The 20,589-nt window shown below is 35.2% G+C and overlaps 5 protein-coding genes across 5 annotated transcripts; 3 read left to right on the top strand and 2 right to left on the bottom strand.

The window, feature by feature from the left end:
• Window positions 1-1,122: 1,122 nt before the first annotated feature.
• LOC108594389 (prolyl endopeptidase) lies at window positions 1,123-5,317 on the top strand. Its single transcript, XM_017979551.2, has 10 exons — window positions 1,123-1,240; window positions 1,310-1,652; window positions 1,711-1,981; window positions 2,044-2,186; window positions 2,276-2,435; window positions 2,506-2,625; window positions 2,678-2,758; window positions 4,017-4,408; window positions 4,460-4,732; window positions 4,819-5,317. Exons 1-10 carry the CDS (start codon window positions 1,159-1,161, stop codon window positions 5,216-5,218), a joined length of 2,265 nt encoding a protein of 754 aa, XP_017835040.2. The 5' UTR covers window positions 1,123-1,158; the 3' UTR covers window positions 5,219-5,317.
• Window positions 5,318-6,497: 1,180 nt separating this feature from the next.
• LOC108594241 (ubiquitin-40S ribosomal protein S27a) lies at window positions 6,498-8,721 on the bottom strand. The gene is made up of 3 exons (XM_017979355.1): window positions 8,651-8,721; window positions 6,882-7,224; window positions 6,498-6,714 (listed from the first exon to the last, which is right to left on the bottom strand). The coding sequence occupies exons 2-3, from the start codon at window positions 7,200-7,202 to the stop codon at window positions 6,565-6,567; spliced, it is 471 nt and encodes a 156-aa protein (XP_017834844.1). The 5' UTR covers window positions 7,203-7,224; window positions 8,651-8,721; the 3' UTR covers window positions 6,498-6,564.
• Window positions 7,322-8,452, bottom strand: LOC108594240 (ribosome biogenesis protein NSA2 homolog). The gene is made up of 2 exons (XM_017979354.2): window positions 8,347-8,452; window positions 7,322-8,181 (listed from the first exon to the last, which is right to left on the bottom strand). The coding sequence occupies exon 2, from the start codon at window positions 8,149-8,151 to the stop codon at window positions 7,372-7,374; it is 780 nt and encodes a 259-aa protein (XP_017834843.1). The 5' UTR covers window positions 8,152-8,181; window positions 8,347-8,452; the 3' UTR covers window positions 7,322-7,371.
• An 802-nt stretch (window positions 8,722-9,523) lies between the features above and the next one.
• On the top strand, window positions 9,524-13,565 carry LOC108597617 (myotrophin). The gene is made up of 4 exons (XM_017984261.2): window positions 9,524-9,662; window positions 9,901-10,011; window positions 12,338-12,421; window positions 13,255-13,565. Exons 1-4 carry the CDS (start codon window positions 9,579-9,581, stop codon window positions 13,345-13,347), a joined length of 372 nt encoding a protein of 123 aa, XP_017839750.1. The 5' UTR covers window positions 9,524-9,578; the 3' UTR covers window positions 13,348-13,565.
• A 2,181-nt stretch (window positions 13,566-15,746) lies between these two features.
• On the top strand, window positions 15,747-18,764 carry LOC108600361 (leucine-rich repeat-containing protein 15). Its single transcript, XM_017987897.2, has 6 exons — window positions 15,747-15,896; window positions 16,611-17,156; window positions 17,212-17,399; window positions 17,460-17,554; window positions 17,884-17,996; window positions 18,060-18,764. Exons 1-6 carry the CDS (start codon window positions 15,768-15,770, stop codon window positions 18,489-18,491), a joined length of 1,503 nt encoding a protein of 500 aa, XP_017843386.2. The 5' UTR covers window positions 15,747-15,767; the 3' UTR covers window positions 18,492-18,764.
• Window positions 18,765-20,589: the final 1,825 nt, after the last annotated feature.

The raw sequence follows: 20,589 nt of genomic DNA, 5'->3' as shown, positions 1-20,589 counted from the left end.
CGAAGTCAGAAGAAAGCTTTAGAATATTATCCAAGCATCTAAACGACACAAAATGAATTTTTACGCGTTATCAATTAAAAAGCAGTAAGGGCTTACAAGTGGTCTTAAAGGGAAGGGCATAGAATGTAACACCTGCAGAAATACTCAGGCTCTACATGATAAAGGTTTTAACGCTGAACAGTCTTCAACATCTAAACAAGGGAATAAGAAAAGCCTAAGCTCTCAAGGTTGAGCTGGGCTCAGACAAAATACCTAAAAAACGAAAGTGCACCCTATTTACCAAACTTCAAGTTTCTACTGCATCGTAGAATATGGCGCACACACGGTAAACTGCACACTCAGCCCGGTGTGCGTAGTTTGTGGACAGCTTCACGACTCCGCACACTGCATAGCAATCAAAGACGACTCTAGTACCAAAAGGTACAGCAACTGCGGTGGTAATCACACAGCCCTAACTACAGAGGTTGCCCAATATATAGGGATTAAAAAAGTCGAATCCACCAGCGAGTTACCACGCCGCGCTCCCCAAATGTACGGCTTACACCATCTATATCACACCCAGACGTCTTAATCTCGTCGGCAACCAGATCGTCGCTTGACTCGGGATCCTCAACAAGGAAGGTGACATTTGCAGGCGCTTTAAAATCAGGATTGGAGCCCACTGCGCCAAATAAATTGCACCCAAAAGCACCTAACTCTGAGATAAATATGGCAAACCATTACCAGCCTATGGAACACCAACAAAATACCTTGAGGCACTGTTCTCTAGCCTACAACAAAGCATTATGGAGTTCATATGCAAGACTTAATGCATTTTGTGGTATTTGTGAGCGCGCACATTTTCTTTTGCCCTTATTTTTCGGCACTTTGCAAGTACCCAGGCTTGTCTTGTGTATATGCGTTAAGGCTTATGCCTCTGTGTTGTTTGCGCGCGTATTTATCCATACCAATGATTTGTGAATGCCACCATGGTGTCAAAAAAGTGCCACCCCTGCCGTTCTCTGGTATATATATATAGATACATAATCTCGCTAAAATCATTCAACGGGCATGGCTTAGTATGATACTCTATTAACAATTCTAACAGATACATCGATATTTATGTCATACGTATTGGATCTTTCTTAACATCTTCCATCCCTAAAACTAATTATTACAATGCATATTCGATACTGCAGTGTAATTCACCGACATTGTAAAATCATTTCTCGTGGTCTTCAAATAAAGATTGGAGATAGACGTAAGTATTACTAAAAAATTAAAGTAAACACATTCAATATGTAAATATGTTTATGCATTACATGTACAGTTTCATCAAATTATTACAAGACTAGCACTTTAGATAAAAGTCTAAAAATGAAGGAAACTTTTGTGTACCCCGTTCCTCGTAAGGATACATCTGTAGAGGATAACTTTCATGGGTCGAAAGTAAAGGACCCTTATCGTTGGCTTGAAGATCCGGATGCTAACGAAACACAAAATTTTGTGGATAGCCAGAACAATATAAGTCAGCCGTTTCTCGAAAGTTGTGAACAGTGGCAACACATTAATTCAAAACTAACAAAGTTATGGAACTATCCGAAATATGGGTGCCCAATGCAGTATGGCAAATATTATTATTATTTTATGAATACCGGTCTTCAAAATCAAAGGTAACAGATACGTGCTTGTTTCTTGTCCTATTTACAATCATATATTGTCCTCTTCCAGCGTTATGTATCAACAGGACTCTTTGCATGGGGAGAGCAAAGTATTTCTTGATCCGAATAGCCTATCTGAAGATGGTACGGTTGCATTGTCTCAAAAATCGTTCTCTGACGATGGCAAATATATGGCATATGGACTGAGTGAAAGTGGTTCTGATTGGATTAAAATTCGCATACGAAAAGCAGAAACAGGCCAGGACTTTGATGAATTGCTCGAAAAGGTCAAATTTTCGGAAATTTCATGGACTAAAGATAATAAAGGCTTCTTTTATGGTGTATGTATCCAATATATGATTTTTCTTAAGCGGATGTATTAAAATCGCCGTATGTCTTACAGAGGTATCCTGACCAGGATGGAAAAACCGACGGTTCAGAAACAAAGCAGAATGAGCACCAAAAACTATATTATCATCGCATTGGGGAAAGCCAAGATAAAGATATTTTGGTTGTTGAATTTAATGACGAGCCATCGTGGCGCTTGTAAGTATTTACACACACACAAATATACATATTTATAGAAGTATACATCGATTATATTGTTGCCATTGTTTTATCTACAATTTGTTTAGCCAATCTGTGGTATCAGATTGTGGAAAATATCTGATACTGGCAATTGTTAAGGACTGTCGTGATAATATTGTCTACTATGCTGATCTAAGTGAGGGTGAAGCTATTAATTCTAAGCTAAATGTCAAAATAATCGTAGATAAGTTTGAATCAGACTACGACGTAAGTACATGTGTTTCATTAAACATTCATATTATTAGAATGTTCTATAAATATTTCGTATATATTTCAGTATGTTACTAATGTTGGCTCTAAGGTATATTTCCGGACAAATAAAAATGCTCCCAATTATCGGGTCATTATTATAGACTTTGCTAATCCGGCTGAAGAAAATTGGGAAACCATTATACCAGTTAAATATTGAATTATTTCATAGGTGTACATATTAACAATTTCGTTTTTAGGAACATGAAAAAGATGTTCTAGAGTGGGCAAAGTGCGTAAATGACGATAAGCTTCTTTTAAGTTACATAAGAGACGTGAAAGTAAGTATTAAAAAACATTTTCTTTTTTATTAAAAATGTTTACTAAAAGTAACAATAAAGCCAGGGATTTTAATTTATTGTCTAAAGCAGATTTTGAAATAAGTCTGTAAAACGAAAAGTATCTGACAGAACTTACAGAGATTTAATTTTGCGTAGTATTTAATCCGAGTAAATTCACAAAGCTTCGACAAAAAAAAAAACTGCTACCATTCATAAAAAAAGTTAAAATGTATTTCCTTTTAATTTTTGTACAAAATGTAAAATGGTATGAAATTGGCAAATGTATGGCACAAGACGTAGCGGACCCCACGAAGAGAATCCGTATAGCTATGTCCGTCTGTCAAATCAAAATCTCAGCAACTATAAAAGCTAGAGCATTCAAATTTGGTATGTAGGTACTCCTATATGCGAGACAAATAGCTTTTAATGTTATTTCCTCCCGCCTCCCGCTTCGAAAAAATCGATTTAAGCTCACAAATTTTAACACAGAAATCTAAAAATAATCAAAAAACCTTTATCCCGTTGGCGACCGACACTAAACATTTCAGAGAGACCGGATAAAAAATTTAAGGGTTATTTACATTTCAGCAACGGGGTGCGGTTGCGTCAGCTGACGCTACAGCAAAAACGGCCGTTGGCTGCTTTGTGTGAATGTGTTTGAAGGATGCATGCGGATGTGTGCTGCGATGCCAGAGTCAATGTGTATAATAGTTTGCTGCGACGAACTTTAATGCGCCTATTTTTATATATTGGAACACTCAACTTTTTTATGCCGTTTGAACGGTCTTTTTTTCGCTGCAGCTGCGTCTAGATCGAGGTTTGCATGGCGCGTACGCAAGCGCACCCCGCTGTCTGTGGGAAATCGAAAGGTGAAAAATTCGGAAGTTATTTATCCGTTACATTTTTAGCGTAAATTAGGTTTTTTTCGATTTTTGAACCGGTGGGATAAAATAAAAAAAATAGATGCGTGCCGAGGAAATAGGAGCACGACATAAAAAATATACTTATACAGACGGACATGGCTAAATTACCTCAGCTTGACTTGCTGATTAAGAATTTACATACTTTCAATTTTTATAAAAATGCATGTAAAAAATTTAATATGGAATACAAATATGAAAACTGGCGTTTTCTTATTTACCTAAATTAATTTTTTTTTATTGAATTTTTTTCTCTTATTTCGTTTTTTTGCAATCCCTGAGTAAAACATAAAGTGAAAAGCGTATATTTTTAAAGTCTTATTATTTGTATGTTGTAGACGATTCTCCAAGCAAACTCCTTGCGGTCAGGAGAAATAATTCGTAAATTTGAATTAGATATTGGCACAATTGTGGGAACTTCAGGAAAGAAGAAATATTCCGAGATTTTCTACAATTTTTCATCGTTTCTGAATCCGGGAACAATTTACCACTATGATTTCAAAAGCCCCGAAGAGCCTCCAAAAGTATTTCGGGAGATTAAGCTGAACTTAAATGGATTTCGGCGAGAAGATTACATTGTTGAGCAAATTTTTTACTCAAGCAAAGATGACACCATGGTGCCTATGTTTATTATACGAAAACAACGAGATGTAATTAATCCTCGTCCGTGTTTGCTTTATGGATACGGTGGATTTAATATAAGCATGTTGCCCACATTTAGTCTTACTGGGTATGTCAGCGAATAGCTCGCGCAATATAATATTTCTAATCGCATATACAGTCTTATGTTTGTAGATACGTTTGATGGTGTTCTAGCTTATCCAAACATTCGTGGCGGTGGAGAATATGGTGAAAAATGGCACAATGGTGGGCGATTGCTAAATAAGCAGAACGTATTCAACGATTTTCAGAACGCTGCAGAGTATTTAATTAAAAACAAATACACTACAAAAAATCGACTAGCAATTCAAGGGGGATCAAATGGCGGTCTCCTCGTCGGTGCGTGTATTAATCAGCGACCCGATTTATTTGGAGCGGCGGTAGCTCAAGTTGGGTAAGCTTAGCTTTGCATTGTTTCAAACCGTATGAGTATATTTTAATTATCATTATTGAATTATCATTCAATATTTCTATTAACAGTGTTATGGATATGCTTCGATTTAATAAATTTACTATCGGTCATGCGTGGTGCTCCGACTATGGAAATCCCTCTGAGAAAGTGCATTTTGATAATCTAATCAAGTTTTCACCTTTACACAATGTACACACGCCGAAAAGTGAATTGGGGGAATATCCGTCTACCTTGATCTTGACTGCCGATCATGACGACCGTGTGAGTCCCCTGCACTCATTGAAATTTGCAGCTGCATTGCAAGATGCTGTTCGCAATTCTGAATATCAAAAAAATCCTCTGCTCTTGCGGGTCTACAAAAAAGCTGGTCATGGGGCTGGTAAACCCACTTCCAAGAGGATCGAGGAGGCCACGGATATATTGACATTTATGTTCAAAAGCCTGAATATGGACACCATAAATCTTTAACAGAGCTTCTAACTCTGCCAATCCAAACAAAATTCGGAATGTTAAATTCTTTATAGTCCTGCATCTATGCTACATAATTTGAAAAATAATAAAAACTGTGCCACTTAACTGTAATTCTTTTTTGTGGGATCTGTATTTGCAGTTTCGGTAAATATGTTCTTATGATCGTTTCCGTCAGCTAGCAGGAGTGACTATATTTAGATTTAAGATTTCTTCACTTGGTTTAAAATATCAAGGCCCAATCAAGAATGAAGGGCAAGTGCATGTAGCATTGTGAAAATTTTATGCGAATTGCGCTAAAAATTGGCCTCTGTGACTTCGAATATATATGTACATTATAATTTTTGATTGGGCCTTGATATTTTAAATCTGTAAAAAGGAGATGATACGGCACAGTAATACCTATTTTTCAGATGATAAAAATAATTTTATAAGCATAGGCTAATATTTTAAAAATATTTTTATACACCGACATTTTTGTAAAAAATGGAAAAGGGTATTATGAAGTTTTTTAAATGTATGTAACAGGGAAAAGCTGTGCAGACCCCATAAAGTATATATATTCTTGATCAGCTCGACATCTGATAGATAGCCATTCCTCTGTATGAGTGCGTGTTATCTCAGCACATATAGATTAGGCAACCATTAGAGTATTGCTCCTATATCCACACACCTTTTATTTTTTTTTGTTAATGTTCCTCTCCCCGCAATTAAAAAAAAAAAAAAATTTAAGGGCTTTATATAAATTAAACAATGTTAAAAAATAAACTACAAAAACTGAATTTCATTTAAATTAAATTTCAAAGAAAAAATTGCTCAAGATGCGATCAAAAAAAGCTCCAACTTTTCACTGTTCGCAGGCAATGATAATAACGGTATCCAGTGCAAGCTGTTTAATTATGTAAGTGCATCTCAATTCGTCAAGCATACAAACAACATAAAGTTTGCTCTAGGGCTCGCAAAACAACAGACAACAACAAGCACTAAATTTGCTCGCACAGTCGAGACAAAAAAAAATACGAAAAATTTGTATTGGGTTATGGACGGAGAACGTATACATACACGCATTCGTCTATATCTCAAGAGCCAATTACAAAAATCAATGAGCACACCGGTAGCCTGGCCGCCTTTGCATACAGCTTCCGAATATTTTATATACAATCTCTGTGTACTGGTCAATACCATTAATATATGAACAAGTATAGGTCAAAGGTAAATATATCGGAAAGCCAATAAAAGGTAAACTCGATTATGTCGATAAAATATGCATACGGGTGTATTATTTGTATTAAAGATGTACTTTTATTAAATTACATTTTCAAAGCTGATGCGTGACCAACATGACATTACTTCTCTTCAGGCTTGCTGAACACAAAGGTCAAGTTGCACTTGCCACAGTAATGACGGTCCTCGTGGGCTGCCATGAAGACGCCAGCACCACAATTTTCTCCAGGACACTCGCGTCTCAAGCGATGGATTTTTCCATTCTCATCAACCTGAAGAACATAAAAATTTTTCGCGGATTAAAGCATAAAATATTGATTCTCATGAATATGTTTTCTTTCACACACTTGTAAGTCAATAAGCTCAAGACCAAGACTCAAGAATTCCAACCAACAATATTGATTGATATAATCCGTTCAATTTATGGAAGTTGATATACCTTGTAGTATTTCAGGACCGCTAGCTTGACCTTCTTCCTCTTATGCTTGATTTTCTTGGGAGTGGAGTAGTTCTTCTTCTTGCGCTTCTTGGCACCACCACGGAGGCGGAGCACCAAGTGCAGGGTGGACTCCTTTTGAATATTATAGTCGGACAGAGTACGACCATCTTCCAATTGCTTGCCAGCGAAGATTAAACGTTGTTGATCTGGAGGAATTCCTTCTTTGTCCTGAATCTTGGCTTTGACATTTTCGATAGTATCCGATGGTTCGACCTCAAGAGTGATGGTCTTACCCGTAAGGGTTTTAACGAAGATCTGCATCTTACAACACACTTAAGACCAGCTGAAATGAGCAACAAAAATGTTGTGTTAAGTGTTAATATTAAAAAACACAAAAAAAATTTTATATTCATTTAAATTAAAATAAAACAGCTCAACATTTTTTATTTTTATTTTTTATTGACCTTAAAGACAACGCATGTTACGTCACTTAAACAAGAAGTATAGCGTTTATCACTCCGTCATTTTCAGGATTGTTTGTGACTTGTGCGTATTTTCCCCAAACCACTTTGCCAGTTTGAGTTACAAGGCCTAACTCCGAAATATTGACTTCAATAACTGTACCCTTTGTTATCACACCTAGCGAAGTGAACATTGGCGAGCTGGGGTTCTTTTTAACACCAATGATTGGCAGGTGGAATGTTGCCTTTAATTCGGGATGCGTTACATGTGCCTTTTTCATCCGAAGTGCCATCGGACGAATGAAGCGTTCAAACTTTGGTGGCTTTCGTGTGAAGTTTTCGCCAACAAATGTAACTTTTGTCACCATGCGTTTCCAAGCTTTTCTTTTTGTCTTGCCGGTTCTTAAAACCTTGAATACTTCCGCATCAGACTGAGCACGTACTTTAGGTATTGGTACATCCCATTTTCCAGCTTTTTCTTTGCGTTTTTGCTTTATCATATTTGAAAGGACCTTAGCACTAGACTGAATGCCTCGGTCAAGGAGATAATGTGGGAGCGCTCCATCTTCAACTTTCTCATCCTGTTTCTTCACCTTTTTCTCTTCATGTGCTTGTATCTTTTTCTTAATTTGAATTTTCTCATTTCGGCGCTCTTTATTAAACAACTTTGCCTTAATGCCTCGGAGCTTACGTGCCTTACGTGCACGTTCCTTCGGAAGACGTGCTTCCTTCTTACGTTTACGCTCTTCGTAGTCAAGTCGTCGACCGTATAACTTACGGTGCCGCTCCATATACTCATTTTGAGGCATTTTTTTTTTAGTTTATTGCAGACTGCAGACCTGTAAAATGTATGTCAATTAAACATAGCAAAAATTAAAAATACACATGTACAGTGAATTCTCAAAAAAAAAAATATACTACCCATAATTAAGTTGCAAATGGCATCTACATGTGTAGTATAATTTTTGAAAAGCCACCCAACATATTTAACTTTCATCACTCACCTTCTATTTAATGGAAAACAATACGTTCATTTTTAAATTGATTTGAATTAAAATAACATTATTTCACGTGTAAAAGCTATGTAACCATACATATATACTTTTATGTATATTTACATACATTTACATTTACATACATAGCTTAGTCGTCAACACTTCACCGATATGCAATATAATCAATAAGTTCATTTATACATATGTACCATTGTGTATCATGTATAACTTTTTCGATTTAGCACTACAATTATTTTTAAGTAATATTTTTCAGCAATCTTACATAAATATGGACACAGAAAAATTTACCAACCTGAGTCTGACAGTAGTGCAATAGAAAAGAAATTTTACACGCGGTGTAGACAGGAAATGACAATCGTATTATATACGGTTGCACTGAATATTTATCGATCAGCTCTGATTAACATAGTAACCTTACATTGCAATCATTTGGAACAACGAAATTGAATAAAAATTTTGTTTATACATATGCTCAGCGAAATGTTTTTAATATAACATCAAAATATTATTGATCAATTTTAACTAATGAGACAACTAACTGAATTAATATTGAATTTGTCTGCATATTTTGAATTTTAAATATGACAGCAGGTCGGATATAAATTTTCTTAATGTCGCTTAATTCAGAAAGAATCGAATGATAAATATTTATATTATATTATATTAGTTTATTTCTAAACATTATTATTACACATATTTTTGGTAAGACAAAATATGAAAACTATGAATCGACAATCAAAATAATTTAAATAATAAAAAATAAATAATAAGCATAGCTATATATTTACCAACTGAAGTAATGTGTATTTTATATTTTGTTTTACGTATTCATATAATTGCGATTTGCATGCACCAGAAAAAAAACAAAAGTAAGAAAAATAGCTGATACCATTTAATAAATAATTCTTTTATATTCGGCGAAAATAAAACACACATTTTAAGATCTAATGTTCTTTATGTATGGTGGCAGCTGTTGACTACCGATCAACTTTGGCCAAAATACCTGGAAATTGCTGTGGTTAATAATAATATTATTTTTATTTGAATAATATGAATATATTGTTAAATACTAGTATAGATTCACCACTCATATAAATATTTAAATAATTCACATATTTCGTATAATAATAGCAGTTGCATGAAAAATGATAACGATAGTGCCATCAATAGATAAAGGCCGTACAAAAAAGAGGAATAAAAGAACATTTTTAGCTTGAATCATGAGCGTAGAAAATGACGAAAATATTATATGGTCAATTAAAAATGGAGAGTTGGAAGTCGTTCAATCAACTTTTAGCAATAATGTGAGCAGTATTCATATAGCGAAGAATATATATGTATAATCGAAAACAAACATTGAATCAAGATACGTATGTACATATGTGGGTACATACATATGTATGTATGCATATACATATGTTTGTGGATATAGTTTACCAAGATTTTCATTATATGTACATACATACATACAATGAATGCTGTATGCACCTCGCGTAAATATTTTTTAATATATAGTATGAAAATCTACTTTCTTGCTTTCAGGAAGCAAAAGTCAATGATGAAATAAAAGGAAGATTTCCAATTCACTACGCAGCTGACTTCGGCCACTTAAATGTATTAAAATATTTGATAAAAGAAGGGGCTGATATTAATGTGAGTATATATAATATACAGTAGGCTAAAGATCAGTGAAATTTGTGTACATACAATACAAGACCTCTATTTCCTTTTTGTATAAACGTCAATGTATAAAAACATCAGCTGTACCTAAAACTGTTTTATTTAGCAACTATATACAAGAGGCTAAAGTAATTGGACAAAACTAAAGTTGAACATTTGTTATTGACATATTGGTATCAATGGAAAGGTCTTCAAAATCGATTTTTGATACAAAATTTGTCTTGACATGTGTCAATAAAGTATGTTCAATTGGTGAGTACCTTCAACTTCAGTTTCGTCCAATTCCTTTTGCCTACTTGTATATAGTTGCTAAATAAAACAGTTTTAGGTACAGCTGATCTTTTTATACATTGACATTTAAACAAAAAGGAAAAAGAGGTCTTGTATTGTAGTATGTACACAAATTTCACTACCTTAAAAATGTTAAAAATTTTTTAAAATTGTTAAAAAAAAATTTTTAGCTAGATATGTGTACATACAATATTTTTTAATTAAATGCATATGACAATATTATACAAAATTTAATTTTCATGTTCAACGCTTGAAAATATCAACGGGGCACAGAATTTAAAATCAACTCAAATTTACCCCAAATCATATACGAGGTGACACAGACCAAATTAGATAGTACATATGTATCTTAAAATCCTTATCACTTGGTCAGAGATTTGTTAATTTTCAGCCATATAAAGCTTGTAATGCATAAAAAATAGTATTGTATTCCAACCAGAGCTATTTATCTACCAGCATGAGTATTTAATAATATTTATTGAAATTTTTATTTTTAATTATTTTAATAAAAAATTTAAATTTGCTATGCACAAACAAAAGAACAAAAGTTTAAAGTACTTTTCGATCAATTTTGGGCTTGTCGATGCTGTTGTTGTATGCTTAGTGATAATGCTTACATTTTTCCAAAAAGCTTAGAATTTTCGACACCTTTTGTGTTTATCGATGACTAGAATTTAACGATAATTATTGAATGAGTTTAGTAAAAATTTCAGATTCTCATATTTTGCCGTTCGCGAATTTAATATTTTTGATATCATTTTGGTAAAAATTCTCATGGGCTTCGCTGTACAACGATCACCCGTCACTATCAAACTATATACGAAATATAATAAAACTACATAATCTTTGAAAACATTTCGAAAAAAAAATACAAAGGACATTTTTTTGTCTGAATGGTAGCAACTAATTGTTGACAATGTCATGTGCACGTTTACTCTAACTGTATACAATCGTTCATTTCTGTATCACATGTGGTTATCTACCCACGATTCGGGATTTCTTATCAGACCTTTTGCCACCTTTACAGATACAGCATCGGCTGGGTTTAATGTGTCGAGTACCTGTAATCGAAATTTAAAGTTTTTTCTTTACAGAAAAGCTTAACTGTCTTAAAGTTATAGCTCTGATTTTCCCAAATTGGCACGATATGAGTAGTCAAAATATCGAGGCAAGAGAACGCGTTCTTTTTTCAGCAGATTTATAAACTGAATCTCAGAAGCAGTGCGTTAAGAAGGCTCACTTTTTAAGGTTAATATGTTAGGTTACACCTTAGGTTAACCGCACTTTTAAAGTTCGAGATGAAACTTGTTGGCATTTTATCAGCACATTCTGATGATATATGTATGTTCCATATATGTACATATTTTCGATATGTATACAAAATTTTATATTTGAACGGTTAATCGTCTAAATACCAGAGTTCCCAAAATATGCTCAACCAAAATTTCACAAGCTGTTTTCTCACTGAAATAACAGGAAAATATTGTACAGACTCGCTCACTCACCGAACAGAACACTTCTAACTTTTTTCTCTCGTGTTTTCTGTTTTATGCTGATCGGTGAGAGAACACACGGCTCTTGCGACAACAGTTTGAATAGGATATTTTTGCTCGGCGCTCCTTAACTGGCTCTCGGCAACTGAGCAAAACGATTTGCAAAACGTGAAAGTTTTGAATATACTCAAAAGACACTCTCACCGATTTAAAGTGTCTCGAGTGAGCGCGTACATAAAGAGAGCGACAAGAAACTATCACTGATTGAGCAAAGAGCACGCTGAGTAAAAACAGGGTTGAAGTGTCGTTTTGATCCCGTTTTCAATTGTGTTTGCGAGCAACAGTTCTTTTTGGGACCTTTTGCAAACAGGGACCACTTGCGAGCTCTGCTAAATACTCATTTTTATATTTATCAGATATAATATGAAATGTACAATAAATATCTAATCTCTAATAAAAAAATGTTGACATAGTATTAATGTGCTTTTTAAAATTATATATCAATTTCAATTTAGAAAAAAGATAAGCATGGCATAACTCCTCTCCTTGCTGCTGTTTGGGAAGGACACACAGACTGTGTGGAGTATCTATTGGAAAAGGTATGAATTATATAAATGTTAATGTATACAGCTTCACATTTTTATTAAAAACAAGTGGACAAATTAAAGTTGGGCGCCACCAACTTTTAGATACACTTCGACTAGGGCAGCAAACACACGCATGAACACATACATACAAAACAGCGGACCCGTCACAGCTGGTCACTGCAGCGTCAGCAACGACGCCGCCGCTGCGTGTTGTATGGCGCGTCAGCACGTCCACCCTGCTGTCTCTGTTGAAAATTGAAATGTAAATAATTGCTAAGTTATTTATCCGATCGTTCTGAAATCGCACAATCGGTCGAAAGCATGACTGGGCAATTTCTGATTTATTTAATTTATTTTTAAAGATTTTTATACTGCCTTATATCGTTTTTTTTCGATTTGATGGGGAGGAAATAAAAAAAAATAAAATCGTAGTGTCCTGGATATTGGAGCACCTACATACCAAATTTGGTATTTGCTCTAGCTCTAGTTGCTGAGAAACACGCACTCATACAGACGGACAGACGGACATGGCTTTTTTACAAAAATGTCGGTGTATAAAAATGGAAAGAAATTCATAAAGAAGAAGAGAGAAGCACGCGTGGCAGACCCCATAAAGATGTACATATATACATATATTCTTGATCAGCAAGACAAGATGAGTCACTTTAGCCATGTCCGTCTGTGAGATATAATAATTCAGAGACTATAAGAGCTAAGGATGTATATGCTCCTATTTCTAAAACAGTAAGCTTTTTTTTTTGCTGTGTCCGATTTTAATGCGTTCTTATTGCATAAATCATTAATTAAAAGTATTTCTTATTCATTTATAAATTTTGTTAATTTAGGGTGCTGACAAAAATGGAATAACTCCCGATGGACATTCGTATGCTGAAGTTGCTGAGAAAGAAGAAATCAAATCACTCCTATCTGATGCTTGAACAGTATTTTATACGAATGATTATTTTACACATCCAACTGTAAGATTCATGATGTACATATATATATATATTTGATTTATTATATAATTTACAAAAAATTTATGTATTTATGAATTTTTGTGAAAAAATTGTGAGTATTTAAAACTCGGAATTATGTACTTTAATATGTAAACAGAGGAATAAACAGTAGATTTCGACCGTCATTATTTAAAACGAAACGAACTCGTTATATTATATTTTACCATGGCAGTGCTTAATCCTTACAAAGCCTTTTTAAGCCTAATTGGGTTGATAATAAAAGGAAGGAATTATATAATAGTCAAGCACAGTTAACTTTAGCACTTTGGATATGGGATCGCAGCAAGCGCACGCACGTACTACCTAATATACACAGCGTATACCGGCCAACACAGAAAGTGGCCTGTGTAAACACCCATATTTACTACCAAGTTTCGTAAGTTACTGCTCAAAAATTAATAGTTGTTGTCAAAAAGGTTACTTTTTTTTTCTAGATATAGTCCAGGACATGCACGAAAAAAGGTCATATAATTTTTAGTGAGGCATAGGCAATCCTTGCCTTTTCTTCTGTGTGCATGTGATTCGCTTCGGTACCTGCATGACGATGCCGCAACCGCTGCTAGCGTAGACCGACTACATATATGCGCTAAAAATAATTTAATAAATAAAAACTAAATTAAGAACACGCATACTTAGTATTGTTAAATTAAATAAATTATACTTTGATTCGATTTGACCACCTAATGTGTATTAAGTATTAATTATTTCAATTCTTTGCTATCTTACTTATTATTATTATATTACCTTTTTTTGTAAAGTACCATGTACATGGTCAAGCACCTTGGTGTTGACCAGAGAACGGCAAGAGAGGCACTTTTTAGGCACAGGGTGGCACAGTAGAAAAAGAAGTGCAAGACCTGACGTTCGACTGGACTAAGCCTTTGCGAGAAATAATTTCGCTTGCTTGTAACAGTGCTGACATATATGCAAGTGATTTAATGTGAATGTGACTTGATGTGAACATGATGTAATATGAAATTGAATATTTATTACCAAGCTCATTCATAGTCGCTACTTTGTGTTGAGCCTTTGCAGTCTGTCAGCACTGGCTGTAACGCCGCCGCGAAGGCAGGTAGAAACACTTGAAACACTTTTTGAACCTTTTTCTTGTGCACGGCTCGCGAATATGTTCGCGACACATACAATATTTCTTGTGCCCATCAGCCACTGTTTTGCTTATATGTGTCAGTAGTACTGGTTGTACGCACAGTGTTTTTTAGGGTGAGTGCCCTCTTGCCGCTCTCTGGTGTTGACCAGAGAACGGCAGGTGTGGTCTTTTTAAGCAACATGGTGGCATCCGCATGACATGGGTGTGGGTACATACGCGCGAACACAACAAGAGGCTATGAACGGCATACACACATCCACAAGACATGAGCAAAGGCGAATACGCGTATCCGAAACAGAAGCTAACAAACAATTGTATGACCTTTTTTTGTGTATTCTCATAAACAACCGAGGAATGTCTGACATCGCTCAAAATAATTGTAGGCTGTTCATCAGCTAGCCGCGCAATAAGCGTAGGCTAATATCAGCCGCAATTTCGGTTGTGTGTACGGATGTCAACATGTTAGTAACATGTTATTTTTTAAGGTGGGTGCACTCATTCCCACCCGTGCTCTGGTGTTTACAGAACATTGGTTGCCGATCTAAAAAGGCACGCAGCCTAAGAGGCCATCCGCATTTTGTGCGTAGGCTTGGATGTTGCAACCCTTTCCGATCTCTGATACTTATCAAATTTGGTTGACTAGATCATAGTCTCTGAGTTCTTGTTGCTCATACAGAGAATGTGCCAAATGCCGCTTTGATTACAATCGTGGAGATCGCTAATGCTGGCTCAGCTTTTGGGTATCAGTATCAGGGAGACAAAAAGATGACCTATATTTTTGTACAAGCTCTATAGTTTTCGCTTTTTGTTAAATATCTAGTCACAGTCAATGTATTAAAGAGGAATGGAGAAAATAACGGGATGATGTTTTTCTTATTAATCGTGAGCCTCGCCGTAAATGTAAATGGTGTTGAGTCAAAACTGTCAGGAAACACTGATTAAAACAGTTTTTCGTTGAGCTATTAGCAAGCGAAGCGAAAACTATTTTGAGGATTTTTTTCTCTTTGACAACAGTTTTACATTGTCAGTAGGTAGCTGCTCATTTTCTGGAATTTTGTAATATGTACATATGTATGTATGAAACATACGCACTGATAACGAAACTGGCTGTGCTATACATAAGATGATAAGATTAGATATTGGCTAAGTAAAAAAGTGGCCAGAGCTTTTTGTGAAGTACTCTAGTTGCGGACTGGCAGTTTTTGTGTGCACTTTAGTGTGGTAGCTTCGAGCTATGTTCGGCAACATAATGAATAAAAAAGCAAGCCTTTTTATAATAATTTCGTTTTTATTGATTTTGAAGAGTTCTAGTACAGAATCAAATAATAACGACACATCTATAGAAAAAAGTATAAAAGAAAAGGTAATCAAAATAGCTGAAATGTATTTTACAACATTTATGCATATAATAAATGTAAAAGGGTATCATGATATCAGAACTTAACAGAGCTTGCAAAACTTGATTTGACTAACAACGTGTACGTATATAATAAGGGAAGCGGGCGTGACAGGCCCTAAGAGGTATATTAATTCTGGATTAGCTAGACAAACGATTAAGTATGTACGTTTGGCTTGCTGTCCATCTGTCATCTGTATGGGAAACAAGAACTCTGCACCTACAAGAGCTAGAGACATGAAATCGGATATGTAGATATTAATATTTCCGAAGCAAATAGCTTCATACTTCAAAATCAATTTGTTTCTTTTTTGGTACACCCTCTGGGTACACCCTGCTAATGATTCACATTGGATTATATTATATGTATACATATATAGTTGGTATGATAACTGTGAGTAGCTTATACTTAGTCAGCAAAAGCTTCTCAAAGTTTATTCGATTTTATCAATACTATTTGTAGACACTTTTGCATGTAAAAGTTAGCGTTAAGTTAAGAAAAACATTGTGTCATATCTTGGAAACCTCTTTAGCTTACTGAATACTGATATTGTTTCCATATTTAATGCTTGCGTATACCAATAACTCTGAAAGTGGGTATTCTCAAAGATAATAATTTGATAGTAATAGTAATTTGAACTTGTAATACAATAAAAAAATGTTAACAAAATCTTCTTTTAGAAAGCTACCGATGTTATGCAAAGCACAGTTTGTAAAAAATGCGTTTGTGATATTGAAAACAAACTTCTTGATTGCTCACAAAAGTTAAATAATACTCAATGGTTTTCTAAGGAAGAATGGAAAATTCTACAAGATGATAAAATAATTTTTGAAACGATCAAGATTGATCATAACAATCTAACAGAAATAACTGCAATACCATCCTATGGTGTTAAAAACTTATATTTGAGCAATAATCAGATAACGTCGATTGCACTCGGAGCATTTCAGAACTTAACAGAGCTTGCAAAACTTGATTTGAGTAACAACAAACTATCCGCAAACGATTTAAAACCCGATGTTTTTAAGGGAAAATATTCTGAACACGATTTTCTGCCTATGAAGAACCTTAAATTTCTTAATCTAGGATGTAATCTACTACACACTTTAAATGCTGATTTATTTGAACATGTTCCAAATCTTGAAGAGCTGGTTTTGTGTTCAAATACATTCACAGCTATAGATAGAAGTACGGAAGCTGCAGTATCGGGACTTTTGGAATTAAAAGTATACATCATGAATAGCTTATTTAAATTTTTGCTTAACTTTAAGTTTATCTTAGGTTCTTGATATCTCATACATGAAAGTTATGACTTTACCTGAAACAATTTTCCACGGTCCACAAAAACTGGAAGATCTGATAGCATCAGGAAATCTTTTCATTGAACTACCAAAGGCCCTTTCATTTGCAGTTAATTTGAAACGACTTGTATTAGATGAAAACCCCATTCAAAATTTGGAAGCAAAAAAGTAAATTACATTCAAAATTACAAGAAACACATTTATCTAATATTTACATTTTTATTCAAGTGTCTTTCCAACATTGAGAAAACTACAATACCTCAGTATAGCATATATGCCTGATATTTATAAAATTGGACCTGGAGCTTTTAAAGAGCTACAGAGTAAGTATCATGTGTCTAATTATATTCTGTACAGGCTCTGCTCATTTTTGAAAGTGACTCCATAAACAAAGAAATTTAAAGAATTAATTTTATCAGGTTTGGAGAATTCAACATAATATATTAATAAAGAAGAACTGTAGTAGAATAAATAAATAAAATGTAGTAAAAGAGGATTGATGTGAATTTTACATCAACTTGAGTTGATGTAAATGTATTAAGATCTCAAATCAGATGACGCATAGTATTTGTTTTTCTTCACTTCTAACAAGATATATATTTACATTCAAAGCAAAAACATTGATTTACTAAAATAAAACTTTTTTTTGTAGATTTAAAGGAATTGATTTTAAGTGACAACCAAATGCTTTCTGAAATTGATGAACAAGCATTTTGTAAAAATGTTACTGGTGGTGAATATTTGGATTACCCCCCATTGGAAAAGGTAACATTATACATAATATTTTATTTAATCGAAATAAACGAACAAATTTTCCGTTTCTTTAAGTTGTATTTGAGAAACTGCAAATTGACTAAGCTGCCACAGAAATTAATTCGTAGATGGGACAAACTTAACGTGCTGGATCTACGGATGAACCCATGGACATGTGATAGTTCAAACGAATATATGATTAACTATTTAATGAAACAAGTTAACAAATCAACTCCAAAATTAGCAGGCAATGTTAAATGTGAATTTCCAGAAAAGCTCAAAGGACTTGAAGCTTTACAACTTTCTAATGAGAAATTAATTGACTCCTCGGCCTCTGATGGCTTGATTTGGATTAGTCTCATGATTTTCATTTTATTAGCAATACCGATCATATTGGCTGGCATAGTTTTACATAAACGTGGCTTTTTCCGATGGCATAAGAAGAACGATGTATCTAATAGGGCTTTGTATAGCCGAGCTAGTTTTAATGAAGATGTTCACATTTAAGAAATGTTTTTTTATTATTATAATTTAACAAGTTTACATGAGTAAAAGCATATATCATATTGTAACTTGATAAATTTAGAGTCAATAAGGAAAGTTAATGCTATAGTTTATAGGAGTATATAGTTCAACTGTGAAATTTCCAGACCCCAATTAAATTAAAAAATTTTCTTACACTCAGCCTATGTGCGTTCAATGCCAACGAACTCAAGTACCATTCTGTCACGGGCTCTAATCCCGTACATTTTATAAAGCGGAATATCGTAATAAATAAATAAAAATTAATATAATATTGACGGCCGACCAGGTGTAAATACAAAAGTGCCTTAAGTAGCCATGGCGTATGTGCTCTGCCTTCAACCCTTGCACTTGCGCAGGAGGTAGAATCGAACAACGAGAGATATGCTTTCGCGCCCAGTTTTTCCTAAAGCCAGGAGGACAAAGAGCTTAGGCCGGGCCGTCAACGGGACAAACCTACCGAGCCACAAACAACTGGCACAAAAAAACCCATACTTTAACAAACAACAGAGTCAACCCGACCAACGATCTGGTCTGCAGCAGAACAACAGTAGTGGACAGGAACTCATGGAGGTAGATCCTTTCTTTTCCAGGGTCTTTCAACCCACACAAGCATCACACATCTGATCGCACAGGCTTCCAAAAAAAGCAGCATGTCACAAAGGACACAGACCAAGAGTCACAAGCGTATGCCAGTGCTGTCTTTAGAGCAGTGGCAGAATTTGGAGATCAAGCTAGGGCTGGTTACGATTCAGATACTGTTAGTTTTTTAGGGGTAGATCCCTGTTGCCCGTCATCAAGCGAAGAGACATGCAGTTCCTCATAGATACGGGCTCGTCCCTTCACAATCCACTCGATTCATTGCATAACCATAGTCAAAGAAAAATGTTTCGACTCAATGTTCGACATAAAAGCAACCTTCTATCTCCTATCGGGCCTGTGAACGTTCGATGGAATAATAGGCCTCGAGCTGTTAACACAGGCAGGGGCGTCGCTTTGCTGAAGCTGGCTTAAGTCCAACATAAATGGGGTACAGAGGTCGAACAAATCACCTACCGCAATTGCGCCAACTTTACAAACGTAGATTGTGCAGAAGCACCTCCATTTGTAAGAAGTACGTTCTGGTAGATGCTAAAAACCCAGACAAAAGGCATTTGCAGACCCGAATGGAGCATTGCCATATAACACCTCAGTTGTGGCGACCAAAAATGAGGAACCTGTCTATGCCAAGCTAAACGCAAACCCATTGGGAGCAGCTGATCTCGCTAATATAGAAATCGAAAGTCTGCTGAAGAATGGCATAATACAAAAGTCAGTGTCCCCCTACAATATCCCAATATGGGTAGTAGATAAGAAAGGTAATGAGTCATTACTAATGACGAGGCAGGGAATAAAAATATGAGATTGGTGATAGACTTTCGTAAGCTAAACGGGTTAAGCCAAATACTTCTCAAAATTAGACCTCAAGTCTGGCTATCAAGCTAGCAGAATGTGACCGCGAAAAGACTTCCTTCTCGGTGAAAGGGGGGAAATATGAGTTCAAAAGACTTCCTTTTGGCTTGAAGAATGCATTTTCCTGAGAGCCCTCGACGACATACTGCGAGAGCAGATCGACAAATTCTGCTATATGTCTATGTCGATGATGTAATTATCTTCTCTAAAGATGGGGAGTCCCTCATTAAACATGTGGTCTGGGTCCTAATGAGTTTGCATGCAGCAAACATGAGAGTGTCAGTTGAAAACTCGCGTTTTTTTTTTTCAAGAAAAGCGTTAACTTTCTGGGATTTATAGTCACCAGCAATGGTGCCACAAACGATCCAGAGAAAGTTAGCGCAATACAAGACTTTCCAGAACCCAAATGTTGCAATAGCAAGACCTATTTCAAGCTTCTTGAAGGGAGAAAATGGAACAGTCAGTAAGTGTAGGTCCAGGGACATTAAAATTCAGTTCTTCTTAGCTACCCGGACTATACAAAGCCATTCCATCTAACGACCGATGCTTCTGCTCATGGGGTAGGTGCTGTTCTGTCAAGAATTCAAGAATATTGAATAATTGTGAAACTAATTACGCAACAAATGAGCGA

This window comes from Drosophila busckii, unplaced genomic scaffold (assembly GCF_011750605.1).
Source record: "Drosophila busckii strain San Diego stock center, stock number 13000-0081.31 unplaced genomic scaffold, ASM1175060v1 chrUn_01, whole genome shotgun sequence".
Taxonomy (NCBI): Eukaryota; Metazoa; Arthropoda; class Insecta; order Diptera; family Drosophilidae; genus Drosophila; species Drosophila busckii.
The sequence above is the reverse complement of the archived record's forward strand: the minus strand, read 5'-3'. Positions and strand labels throughout refer to the sequence as shown.